The 14,120-nt window shown below is 44.7% G+C and overlaps 1 protein-coding gene across 10 annotated transcripts in view; it reads right to left on the bottom strand.

Annotated features, from left to right (window-relative positions):
• The window catches only part of PITPNM2 (phosphatidylinositol transfer protein membrane associated 2), a 206,771-nt gene that overhangs the window by 29,695 nt on the left and 162,956 nt on the right, over positions 1 to 14,120 (bottom strand). For all 10 annotated transcript variants that reach the window (XM_083589728.1, XM_083589722.1, XM_083589729.1 and 7 more), the window contains 5 exons: positions 12,054 to 12,243; positions 10,556 to 10,675; positions 8,058 to 8,269; positions 4,850 to 5,025; positions 3,245 to 3,415 (listed from right to left, as the gene is read on the bottom strand). In XM_083589728.1, the coding sequence (XP_083445854.1) occupies positions 3,245 to 3,415; positions 4,850 to 5,025; positions 8,058 to 8,269; positions 10,556 to 10,675; positions 12,054 to 12,243 (869 nt within the window). The remainder of the gene's footprint in view (positions 1 to 3,244; positions 3,416 to 4,849; positions 5,026 to 8,057; positions 8,270 to 10,555; positions 10,676 to 12,053; positions 12,244 to 14,120) is intronic.

Genomic DNA, 14,120 nt, shown 5'->3' with positions numbered 1-14,120 from the left:
CATTTCACACGCTAGCAAGGTTATGCTTAAAATTCTACAAGGAAGGCTCAAGCAGTATGTGGACCGAGAACTCCCAGAAGTGCAAGCTGGATTTAGAAGAGGCAGAGGAACCAGAGACCAAATTGCAAACATGCGCTGGATTATGGAGAAAGCCAGAGAGTTCCAGAAAGACATCTACTTCTGCTTCATTGACTATGCAAAAGCCTTTGACTGTGTCGACCACAGCAAACTATGGCAAGTTCTTAAAGAAATGGGAGTGCCTGATCACCACATCTGTCTCCTGAGAAATCTCTATGTGGGACAAGAAGCTACAGTTAGAACTGGATATGGAACAACTGATTGGTTCAAAATTGGGAAAGGAGTACGACAAGGCTGTATATTGTCTCCCTGGTTATTTAACTTATATGCAGAATTCATCATGCGAAAGGCTGGGCTGGATGAATCCCTAGCCGGAATTAAGATTGCTGGAAGAAATATCAACAACCTCAGATATGCAGATGACACAACCTTGATGGCAGAAAGTGAGGAGGAATTAAAGAACCTTTTATTGAGGGTAAAAGAGGAGAGCGCAAATATGGTCTGAAGCTCAACATCAAAAAAAACGAAGATCATGGCCACTGGTCCCATCACCTCCTGGCAAATAGAAGGAGAAGAAATGGAGGCAGTGAGAGATTTTACTTTCTTGGGCTCCATGATCACTGCAGATGGTGACAGCAGCCACGAAATTAAGAGACGCCTGCTTCTTGGGAGGAAAGCAATGACCAACCTAGACAGCATCTTAAAAAGTAGAGACATCACCTTGCCAACAAAGGTCCGTATAGTAAAAGCTATGGTTTTCCCAGTAGTGATGTATGGAAGTGAGAGCTGGACCATAAAGAAGGCTGATCGTCGAAGAATTGATGCTTTTGAATTATGGTGCTGGAGGAGACTCTTGAGAGTCCCATGGACTGCAAGAAGATCAAACCTATCCATTCTTAAGGAAATCAGCCCTGAGTGCTCACTGGAAGGACAGATCGTGAAGCTGAGGCTCCAATACTTTGGCCACCTCATGAGAAGAGAAGACTCCCTGGAAAAGACCCTGATGTTGGGAAAGATGGAGGGCACAAGGAGAAGGGGACGACAGAGGACGAGATGGTTGGATAGTGTCTTCGAAGCTACAAACATGAGTCTGACCAAACTGCGGGAGGCAGTGGTAGACAGAAGTGCCTGGCGTGCTCTGGTCCATGGGGTCACGAAGAGTCGGACACGACTAAACGACTAAACAACAAACAACAAATTTGTTGGAAGCGGCCCAAAGTGGCTGGAGCAACCCAGTCAGATGGGTGGCATATAAATAAAAATAATAAATCATTATTAATTATTATTACTATTATTAGCCCCTAGTGAGGCTTTTCCCCAGTCAGAGTTTAAATGGGAGACAAACAAGGGATGGGGAGTAGTTTCAAGGGGGTGGGAGTGTGGTGTGGGGAAAGGGTTCAGCACCCTCTTTCACACGCTCCTCCACAAACAAGGGATGGGGAGTAGTTTCAAGGGGGTGGGAGTGTGGTGTGGGGAAAGGGTTCAGCACCCTCTTTCACACGCTCCTCAAACTCTTATATACCTGTTCAGCTGCGACCAGAATTCTGTAACATAGATCTGCTGACATCACATATACTTAGACCACAAGGAATGTTCAAGTCAGGGTTATTCACATCTGTACTTGCCTGTGCCACGTGGAACAAAATTAGGGCACATGGTGTCATGCAATTTTGGTGTCCTTTGGGTTATGAACTAAAGCATGCTCACTTGGAAAAAATTCAATAGACATCAATGCACTTAGAAGTAAAGTTCAAGGTATCAGAATCACCCACTCTCCTTGCTCAACAACGCACATTTCTAGATTTCAGTAGTGCAGAGAATATATATATATATATATATATATATATATATATATATATATATGGTTGTTGCTAAATATGAAGGGATTCCAGTGGGACTGGGTCATGATGAAAAAGGTAGACCTCTGAGACTTAGGGCTTTTTATACCACAAATGTTCCAGTTTATTATTTGTCCTGCTCCTCCAGCAGGCAGCAATGTGGTAAGGTTGGGGAAGCATCACAGAACAGCTAAGATGCGTGGAATAATGTGAAGACCGTCAGATACAGTCCACCATTAAAGCACTGTTATTGCATCAATAATTATTGGTGCAGAACACAGCTGCGAAAGAACCAAACAACCCGATCTGGAAGGACTCCAACAAGCAAAAGAACATATTGAAAAATGTAAATGTTTTCCCCAAAAAAACTATTGGAATTGTAGTTTGGGAGGGTGCTAGCAACTCTATCTTATCTCCATCTCAAAACCACAGTTCTCAGGCTACTTGGTTGGGAAATTATCATGACTCATGTCAGCAAAGTAGGTTTGGGAGAGGCTTAAACTTGTAGTGAAAACACACACACACACACACATCCTGCATCAGCTGGGATTCTTTTGCTCTATACCTGTGGGCTCATGGTGGGGAGAGGGGAGGAGCTCTGAACTTTGCAAAGTGCCCTCCCTTAGCAAACAAAGCCAGATCACACACTTCTTGGGTATGAAGGCGGGTCTGCAGAATCCAGTTAGGTGGCCTAGCCACCAGGCATACTCAACCTAGCAGCTCTAATGCTAACTCAAACACTGCTCCTACAACCAAAATGCTTGCTGGTCTCCGTAACTGCATGTTCCATCTTAGGCTGAGTTCTTACAGAGGTGAGAAACCAGTGCATGAGGTATACCACTTCAAATAGCAGACAAGGGTGCCCATGATTAATTACTTTTTCAATACAGTGGTACCTCGGGTTACATACGCTTCAGGTTACATATGCTTCAGGTTACAGACTCCACTAACCCAGAAATAGTGCTTCAGGTTAAGAACTTTGCTTCAGGATAAGAACAGAATCATGCTCTGGTGGCACGGCAGCAGCAGGAGGCCCCATTAGCTAAAGTGGTGCTTCAGGTTAAGAACAGTTTCAGGTTAAGTACGGACCTCCGGAAGGAATTAAGTACTTAACCCGAGGTACCACTGTGCACTAAAATCCCCTCCACTTGGAAAACTAGATGTTGGAGGGAAGGGAGGTCTTAGCCTAACCTTCTTCCTGACTCGCTGGCTTTCTACGTGGAGGGATTTTCACTTGTGTGCCTCCACAACCTGAATGCCGAAGTGGCTTATCACTTCAATGTGGCCATAGATGCCTTTTGGCTTTTGGAGTCAAAAAGCTGACTTACCCAGGAGGGCTGAATTGCCATCCCCGAGAGGAAACCTCTGGTAGCGTGGGACATTAAAGGGTGGTAAAATGTGGAACTTCTTCTCCAGAAGAGGTTCCAAGCGTGAGGCTGACGGGTCTGCAGGGTGGAACAGGTTATAGACTTGCTGACAGGCTGGTCTCAGCTGGAAGACTGAGCAATAGAGAGGGGAAGGTGCGGTGGAAGATACAGACAAGATATTAAAGCAGGAGTCTACCATCTTACTGCTGATCTCATCACATTGACAACATTGGCTGTTTATGCAGGCATACCTCAAAGATATTGTGAATTTGGTTCTAGATCACTGCAATAAAGCGAATATTGCAATAAAGAGAGCCACACAACTTTTTTTTGTTTCCCAGTGCATAGAAAAGTTATGATTACACTATACTGTAGTCTTTTAAGTCAGACTGCCGCCCACCCCTGGCTGCCAGGGAGGGAAGGCAAAAACCCAGCTTCAGCCCTAGCCAGCTCCACTCCCATGGCCAGAAGAGGGGCAGTGGGATTCCTTCCCCTGGAAGCAGCCAGGCTGCCTGCAACTGCACCCACATCCTCGTAAGGAGAAATATCTGTGAAACACAATAAAGCGAGGGGTGATGAAATGAGGTATGCCTGTGTATTCCCTGGACATAGACACTATGATGCTGCTTACTGACACAATATTTTTCTTAATGTTGTCAATACAGAATTTTTTGCTAATAAGTAAATAAAAACAAAGTATTAATTGGTCAGCTTGTCAAATCACAACATGTAAGTAATATTTAAGTCAGCTGATATTTATGTGCACCGTTTTTACTAAGCCCTGGTCATACTGTTTATTGCATAGTCCTAAAGCATTATGAAGTAACTGCATAACCAACATTTCATTTAATAAATCAAACAGTTGCTTATTACGGAGGGGAAGGGTTGTATCCCACTGGGAGAGCGTCAGTATCCCACTGGGATTCAATTCCAGCACCTCCAGGCAGGACTGGGAAAGACCACTGCTTGGAAGCCCTGGAAGCCACTGCCAGTCAACATAAGGCAGTGCCGTATGTTCCCATGAAGATGGACCTAACATTGAAAGAGAATTCCCAGTGGATTCGGCACTTATAGTGTAAGTCTGGCTTAGCAATTTGCACAAGAAGTCTATGTTCCACCAAGCAAACTCAGGGTTGGTAATCAATCTTACTGCACCGCCCCTCATTATTTATGCAAACTGACTGCCTTAGAATAATTTTAAAGTGCCATATCTCATTTATCACCCTTTTAAAATGGAAGCACTTTGAAGAGTTGAGATGCTCAAGGGTTTGAGGTGGGTGCCATGGTGACATCATGGACACTAGCCAAAGCAGGTTTGCTGAACATTTACACAGCTCATTATTCTTCAGAACTCAGCCACAGAGAGAAAAAGAAACATTCGGAAGCAGTTACAGTGCTTCCAAAATAACTTCACCGCTCTAAAAACCGTACATTTGTCTGCTTTATAGTTTGAGTTTTCCATATTTGCGTCTTTGCTCACAAAACCTTTTAACAATTATTTTACAAGTATGTACAAATATTTTGCAAGCATTTTAAAATACCCCTTTACCCAACACGAAAACTTACTGTCAAGAGTTGGAATGACGGTTTTTCGCAATGCGAGGACCAGCCCCAAAGGAGATCCAAACAGGAAGAAGTCTGTGATCTCAAACTCAAATTTCCCAAGATTTCCTCCATCCAGCACAGTGGAACTGCTTGATGTCCTTGATCCCGCATAGTTTTTCAGAGCGCTAGAATGTAAACTGGAGAGAGCAGAAAACAGACTGTAAGCAACATCGAAGAAGGCAAAACTACAAGACAGACAACCATGGTTGCGTATCATGCTGTGGTTAATGTTGCATGCTGTTCTTAAGAGTTCAGAACGCACAGGATGATGCTCATAAGGAAACATGTTTGTTTGGACAACTGTAGATTCAGTGCTGGACTGCGGACACTTAAATTGGTGGAAGAACATTTAACACAATGTAAGAATTATTTTGTGCCAACATTATGCAAGATGCTGTACATCATGTGAAGTTGTTTCTAGTAGCAAAACAACAAAACAAAATGAAACATGGTACCCAGGCTGCTTTAAAAACAAAAAACAAAAAAACCCTCAGTCCTCTTTGCATATGTCATGAAGGGAAGTATCACTGTTTGTTCATATAAACACCAGGTGTTGCAGCCATATTGGTCCCACAGAATGTAAGAGACATAAAAATGATGTACTATGTGGCCCAACTAGCTTTTCCATTCATTTATAACCCTTTGAACTGTACTATCTCCACCCTCCACCACAGTCTAGACATTTTGGAGAAAAGCTGTTTACATTTCTCCTGACATTCATGATGGGGGGGGGAAAAATCATAGTAGGCTTGAAAGTTTGCAGAACATCTAAGCAGTCAGTTGGTCCAAAATAACATTATCTTTTAAAAATGTATTCTACTGTATATTCCTCTGCATGCTTACTTGAAAGTCAATGCCAATGTGTTTATTGGTGCTTGCTCCCAAGTAAATATGCAGAGGATTACAGCCCAAGAGTCCCCCTTTTTTTCCACATGTGGTCCTCCAATGTTCTAGATTTCTCTACATTATGGAAAGCTGTGAATGATGCTTACCTATTTCTTCCTCAAAGAAGTTGTTGGGACACAAGTGTTAATGGATTAATAAAGGAGAAAAGAAAAAGAAAAGAAACAATAAGAGAGGAAAGAGAAATAGAAAGATCACAATTGGTAGGGAGTCTTGCATCTTTGCATGCTGCCTCTGTCTCATCGACCAGCTCAAAATGTATATGCATCAACTCACAGATTTATAGCACGTGTGATATGAAGCCTTGTACAGCTCATATGATCGATTATATGTCACACTACGCATCCTGCCCACAGCCTACCAAGGTCAGGAGAGCAAATCACTCCCCTTCACATTAACAGAGTTATAGCAGGACTTTTGATCAAGCACTTCTGCCTCTGTGACATAGCTGGGTCTCAGCTGGGTCTCCCATCCACCAGGAATGCCACAAACCACTGCTGCCTTTGCCACTCTGCTGCAGGCTGCTGGACACTTGTGCTTTAATAAAGTGGCTTCCAAACTGTTCTGTCGGGCACCCCAGAGTGCTGTGGTAGCAGGTTACTGACAATGCACAAAGCTACTGAGTTGAAAGACAACTTGCCCACTGCCACCAATCTTCCCTTGCAATGTACAGATGCAGGAGAGAATCAGGGATATTCTACAGTGCTCCTCCTTTGCACATGGGACAATTGAGAAGGCCCAGCCAGTGTACTCCATGAAAAGTGCATTTGACCTACTACCTTCCCCAGAGTCCCCCGCGACATGCAGGAATTTTCTTCACTGATGCTCAAGGGATCAACACAACAGGTTTCCTAAAGGTAAAAAAGTCTGAAAGAACTATTGCCTCCCAGCAGCTTCTCAAGTATGCCCTTAGTGGCTGAGCACATCTGACTTTAAAAATGCCCACTGTTTCAGGTCTCCTACTGGATAGGTCCCAAATCTCCTAAGGGCAGGTGGGAATTTCCTCCTTTTCATGGGCCACAGCCTCTGTTCAGTGTAGTGTAAAATTCCAAACAACCAGAAGCCCCATCTGCATTATTTACAGAGCAACACGCAGAGTTAATAACCATGAAAGGGTCTGGAGGCAAAGGAGATGTAATTCCCTACTCCCTCCAAGGTTTGGAGAACTGGTGAAGACAACAAGCCTGTGATATTGTTTAGTGCCAAGAGCAATACAAACAGAAGCTGCAGAATCCACTAAATCTTTTTAATATTACCAAGAGGTACTTTTTCCCTGCAGAAAATACGTGGGATAAATAAAATATATGACTTCATGGTTGGAGAAAAGAGTTTTATGGGCACAGGCTGGGAACAGTCGACAACACAAATTTCACAGCAGCTATGCTTGAAAATATTAGTGGGTGAGGCTTGTTTGCATGTTAAGCTTTTGGTGAGTTCCCCTCTCCTCCCACCAAGGTTCACGTGTTCTAAAAAAAGGCTTAGCAAATACGTGGGACACAGCATCTTACAATCTCTTTATCATTCCTGGAACTTTCAGCATGGTGTCATTTAAATTTCTTTTACAGAGAGCTGTTCTTCTGCAACCTTGTAAGGCAGATCATAGCTACTCCCATTTCACAGATTAGAGATTGAGGCTGATAGATAGGGAATTGCTCAAGACCACTCAGTATTTTTTTCCTCTCTCCCTTTTCTCCCTTTTGGGGAAGAGCAACTTAGACCAGAAAAACAGTTAAACACTTGCTTCCAAAATGGTTTGGGTTTTTTTGCTGGGGGGGGAGGGGTCATCACGGGAAGGGGACTACAGCTGAATGCTTCACCTATAAAAGGTTCCAGGTTCAACCCCCTGCATCTCCTGTCAAAAAAGTTCAGATCCTTCTCAGTCTCAGACCCCAGAAAGCCAAGCTCTCCTGGGTTAAATGAACCATAAAGGTAGCTTCCTGTATCCCTATCTCATCACGGATCTCCTATGTTACATGCAGCTTGGCCCTAAAGAGGTGGTCATTTACGTGCCAGGTGTGGGGAACCTTTGGCCCACCAGATGTTGCTGAACCACTGAATCAAGCTTGCTGGGGCTGATGGAAGGTGTAAGTCCAGGAATGACTGGAAGGCCAAAGGTTCCTCTATACCTGGTTTACATATCCACAAGAATGTACAGAAGCATCCATTAATCTGAAAATGAAAATTATAACAATACTATAAAGCGCAGTCTATTGGCAACAATCCCAATCAGCCGATCAGCCACTCTTCCCTCCCGTGGCAAACCTACCTGGAGAGGAAGGCCTGGTGCTGCTTGATGGTGTCCACTTCGTAAGTCGACGAGTCGCTCCTCTTCCGCGGCAGCTGCTTCCTGGACTCCTCCCCGTTGCTGCGAGGGATGTCAATGTTGCTCCGGCTGAGGTGGCGGCTGGCTTCCAGGCTGGAGCCCCCTGAGCAGTAGCTGTTGTTCACAATGATTCCAGGAGACAAGAGGTCAGTGTCCTGGAATTTGAAGGGCACAAGGCCTAGGCGTCAGAGCCCTGACAAAGGGCAATCGCGTTGACACTCCGCCGGAAAGCAAGCACAGAAGACCCTCAGCCCAAAGACGTGCCCCGTGTCAGTGTTTGACCCCCAAGCTCCTCAAACTGTTGCGGGCCAGTGACCCAGCCATCAAAGTAATTAGCTTTAGTGTAATCATCATCATCAACAACATCATTAATACACTGTCGCTGTAAGAACATAAGGGCCTGCTGACTCTTGTAAAAGTCATTCAAGTTGGTGTCACCACTGTCTCCTGAGGCAGGGAGTTCCATAGTTTTAACTAGGTGCTGCATGAAGAAGTACTGTCCTTTATCTGTCCCACATTTTCCAACGTTCAGCTTCATTGGATGTCCTGGAGTTCTAGTGCTATGACAGATCTCAATCCTTCTCTCCCCTTAGAAACCCTGCAGGCTTCATTACAGGCCCTTCGCCACGTGTTTCACCCAAGGGATGGGCAGAAGGTTGCCATATGACAATGTGACTTTTCAGTGGTGTCCCCCCAACCCCGTTTGTGGAATGCTCTCCCCAGGGAAAGACGCCTGGTGCCACCATCCACCAGTTTTTAGGGACCAGGCCTCTGGGAGATTAACTAGGCCTCCTCCACAGTGTTCATCCTTCAGTCAGGTGGCGTGGGACCTGTTCTTTTCATTGTTTTGTTCAATGAGTATTTTAAGAATTTTGTATTATACACCATTATGCTTTTTCTGGATTTTAACTGATTCTGTCCATTCATATTTTACCTTGTTGAGATTTTCTTTTTTGCATAAAGCAACTAAGAAATGTAGTAAATGATGATGATGATGATGATGATGATGATGATGATGTAATTAAGAGAGTGGGCATGATACTTCACAGTGCCCAAAGGAGCTTTCAATCTAAAATTCAACACAGGGGAAACAATAGAGGAACAAGAAGGAAGGGGAGGCGAAGGAAGAATCAGATGGTACAATTATTTCAGTTACACATGGTTTGTCTTAGGCTGTGAACACACCATACATTTAAAGCCCATGAATTTCCCCAAAGAATTCACAAAACTATAATTCCTAGCGCCCTTAACAAACTACAGTTCCCAGGATTCTTTGGGGGAGGGATCAGTGCTTCAAATATACAGTGTGTATGCAACCTTAGTTATAGTGGGGCAGGGATAGCAAACAAGGCACCCTCCAGATGATGCTGTGCTCCCAACTCCCAGCAGGGATTTTGGGAACTGTAGTTCAACAGCATTTGGAGAGTACTACCTTGGCTACCCCTGCAGTGGAGCTTGAGGATGTGGAGGTTATGCCAAAGGCCTCATGGAAAAGGCGTGTTTGGAGGAGCGGCTTTAAGAGGGGTGGCAGCAGCACAGAAGGGATTTGGGAGGTGGTTCCAGATACATGAGCAACAAGAGAGAAAGCGCTGACACTGTTTAATGGAGCCGAAGTCCTTCAGATGGCTGAGGATGGAGGCTATGGATGTGCACTGGCTGAGGACGAGGACTGTGGGGGGAGCGCTCCGCCCCCGGCAGCGCGACCCCCAGGGTGCCCTCGTGGCTTCTCCCCGCCCGCCACTGCAGATGGCGTACCCCGCCCCCCCGGACATGCGCCCCGCCCCCCAGGACGTGCATCAGCCCCTGGTGCAGGAGCATGAAGCTCCGCCGCTGTGGATGTGTGAACGTAACAGGCAGAAGTGTGTCAGGAGGCAAGGGCCCAAGAAGCTAGAGCAAGGAGAAAGCAGTGGAAGTCTTTGAAGATAAAGACAAGCCTGTGTGGGATGTGGAAATGGATAGGAAGTCAAGGGATTTAAGGAAAGGCGTCAGATGCTCAGATGAATGAGAGAACAGGGGAGCACTGAATTATGTGAGGCAACAGAAGAGGACTATACTTGAGGCCAGAGATGGTGGTGACACAGACCAGCATTTCACTCAGTGGAAGTGTTTTTGTACTTTTAACATGCCCTGTGCGTGAAACAGGTAGTAAAGTACAACAGAATACTGACAGGGTTTACTGCATCCACACTGAAGGTGTAGAGCCCAGTGTAGGTCAGGTGTCCCTTGGACCGGCAGACTAATGCTGCAGGAGAAGAAAAAATGAAGCAGTGTCTCTGCCTCTTTTCTGGAATGAAGGGAGGCTGATGGGATAATTGAGACAACATAGGCAGAGCACCCTTGAAACGCACCATATAAATTAATGCTCAGTATTCTTCTGCGGTGAACAGTGAACTTCCTTGCCGTCCCAGAATGGAGCACTGTGGGTGGGTGTATGCCTTTACCTGCACACTTACAACGCTCCCACGCCGGCTACTGTTCTGACTCTCTGACATGGTCTGGTTGCTGTAGCACAGAGCGTCAAAGGCCAGGATCCCTCCTACGCAGTCCCCAACCAAACACACCTGGGGAAGGAAAAACAAAAACCCATTCACTGCTCTTTTTCAAGGAAAATTCATTGTTCAAATTCCAGGATTTAGAAGTTTTCCAGTGACCTCCCTGCCAGCTGGGACAGTTGGGACCTCTGGGTTACGCATATGTTAGCAGCTTAAAACGCAGCAAGGTCGTCAGTCCGTCCCTCTCTACCAGTGAGTTTCAAATTTCATTTGCACTTGCTGTACACACCAAGGAGAGGGTGGGGGGTTGTCACCCAACATGCATTACCTCATTTGTTTCCCCACGCCTTCAACTCCCTTCAACACTCCTATTCAAGGCAGCTGGCATCTGCACATGTGCAACAGCTGTCCGAAGTGTATGCACTTCAACTTAACCATGGCTTGTTTTTCAAATTGGATGCAAGCTGGTTTGAAGGGAAAAGTGTCAAATACAGGATATATATGAACTGTGGCTAACACTCTGTGTACTTAGCTTTAAACACCAGTGGTGGGAACACATTGTAGCTGGAGTAAATGGTAACATGTACACAGCTGTAGCTCAGAGGACACCAGTCTGGGGAAGGCTGGTGTAGAATTTATTCCATTTATACAACACTGCAGCACAAATCACACAGATCCATATATTTTGCTCACTCCTCCCCAGCACTCATACAGACAGCTGTCACCTGTGGTAAAGGAAAGGTAAAAAGACTGGCGGGGGAAACCTATATAATAATAAACGTTCTTTTCAATTGATCAGAAGCCTTGGAACCAAACGTGGCTCTTCAGCCCCTCTCTCACTGGCCGTCAGAACTCTCCCCAGTTCACCGCTCTCACAGCCCTGCATCCCACCCTGAGTGTTTTTGCCTGTCTGAAATGTGCCCTGGAACACACTCTTGCCTGTCCGTGTGGAGGTTGAGAGGGGTGCTGAGCATGCGTACAAACTAGCATGCTGTACAAAGATAAAAGTAACTTCGGTTGCTCTGCCAAGTTTTGCCTCTGGCCACTGGCATTTGGGGCCTGGGCTCTCAGAAGAAAATGCACCCCTGGGGTTAAAAATGGTTCCCCACCCGTGATTTAAGACGAAGCGCCTCTTTGGAGATATTGCCTGCTGATTTAACGTTGGAAAAACAAATGATTTCCCTCCTTTTCTCTAGAGCTACTGCTTTACTTACACCCAAAATATGCAGATGTGTTCAACTTGATTAATCTATTAAAATTCATTGCGTAATCAACTAAGAATTATTTAATCAAGTGACAGACTTAATATAGAATTTTATTTCTATTTAATTCTCCTGTGTTAATTGGGACGTTTTGTTTTATAAACTTTCACACCAAAAAACAAAATACAGAAAAGCTTTCTGCTTGCTCTCCAGTTCACTGCCACCAACCAAGGCAGCATGCTAACCTGGCCGCTGAATGAGGCGCCTTCCTGGGATTTGATGAACTCGCTGTACACCTGATTGGCTCTCAGGATCACCGTGGCAACTGCCTCCTGGTACTGTGGGGACGATGTGGCCAGCAGAGGAAGTGCTGCGAGTGGAATGTGATCCTGGCTATTGGAAAGGCAGCCTTCATCATAACTGTAAGGACTGAGGCTAAAAAAGAAGAGAGATAGTTAAGGACTTTTCCTTTCTGTGGGCATTATGGAGCAGTGAAACCTCTGGTACAGACACCAAATCTGTGTTGCATGGGTCAGCCACAGCCATGCTGGTTGCTAATATTGCTGCTTTGAGCTACTTTGGTAAAAAGAAAAGTGACTAATAAGTTTAATTCATAATCATAATATATGGGAACTTGTGGAGATGCACAGCAATGGGATTGCACAGTATTATTATTGCTATTGTTATTATAATATATTGTCTCACATGCTACATACCCAACTGATCACTGAAATATGCAGAAGGGGGAATCCTCTATCCACCATCCTAGCAGGAGGGCAGCTACAAATTTCAATCTCAATCTCAAACCTTCATTAGCATATAGACAAAATTCCGAAAGGTTCAGTACTATAAAATCACTCAGCAAAATCTGAAGGCAGCTACATGTGATGTAGTAATCAGACTTTTAGTGTAGAAGCAATACCTGCCTTTTGGCACTGCCTTCTCTATTGTCCTTTGCCTGTTGAAGATATTCCTCTTTCAACAAACCTCCAACGTGGAGATTTTATCCCACCTGGTATCTGTTTGTGAATGGATTATATACACCTGTTGTTGTTTTAAATTGTTTTTATATATGCAATTGTTCTATATATGGTTTTATGCCATTGTTTTAGGAGGCCTCATGGGAAGGGATTCATAAATAAATAAATACATTTTCTGTTCTGCTCTTTCTGTTAAAGGAGCCCAGGGTGGCAAAGTAGCAGAACAATATAATTAAAAATAAAACAAAAACATCTCTAAAGCATTTAGAAAGCAAGGACATCTAAAAACATTTAACGGTAGTTCCCTTACTTCCACTCTCCACCAGTCACATGCATATGCACTGGAAGAAGATGCTTAGCTTAGTTTTTGAGAGAAAACGCAAATTTACCATCTTCTCTGCACATTCCTATTTGCTACAAAGCACCATGTACTTTTTTGCTTCTTCATATTCTGTACCAAAAGAATCAATGTGGTCTAGGGCATAGAATGCTAGACTTGGGTTCAAATTCCTCACTCAGCTGCAAAGCTTGCTGGTTGGGCTGAGGCCACTCACACTGTTTATTTTCTCTGTGAAATGTACCTCACAATTTAAAAACAAACATCTGTACACTGCCCAGAGCTCCCTGACATAAGAGCAAGAAGCAAATGTGAGTGAGTCATCCCTTAGTCTTGCTCCTCCTCTCATATGTAAGGCAGGCTCTGTAAGTTGATTTAGAAAACAATTTCAAGGGCACTTTTATGCACATATACATCCTTCAACTTATAACTTTCCCCCCAATTGCCCTGGGTGTTGTGTGTGTGTGTGTGCACGCTGTTTGTAATGTTACCGACAACAATCAAAATTCATTTTGAAAACCCATTAATTTCAAGCTGCTTTTAGCAGAGATGCTCTCCAGATGAACAAGATATTTGAGACTTGCTTTACCCTCTGCTTCAGGATCCCAGTGTAGGCCCAAAGGGGGACTCTGATTCATAGGATGCACCACTTGCCCCACACTCAAGGGGGAGCCCTCAACATCCTGCTCTGCACTGCCCCTGCCTGAGGGATGTGGCTCTTCCACCACCCTCAGAGTCTGAGGACCATTCCCTGCAGCCTCGTTTATTTCACAAGCATGCAGGAAACACGAAATTCCTTTAAAGAGCTCTCCCAGAGGGCAGGGCCATTGAACGCTCAAGCCCTGCCAGATTTCTAAGGCTTCAGCTGACCTAAGCCAGGGGTTCTAATGCAGCACCCACAAAGGCTTCATTGGTGCCTGCAGGCAGGGACCCCAGACTTTCATGAAAAAAAAGCCCTCCTAAAAAGGAAGCTATGAAGGGAAATTTCTGTGATT

The sequence above is a fragment of the Podarcis filfolensis genome, assembly GCF_964270895.1.
Source record: "Podarcis filfolensis genome assembly, chromosome: 16".
Taxonomy (NCBI): Eukaryota; Metazoa; Chordata; class Lepidosauria; order Squamata; family Lacertidae; genus Podarcis; species Podarcis filfolensis.
Note: the sequence above shows the minus strand (reverse complement) of the source record. Positions and strands in the feature narration are given on the sequence as shown.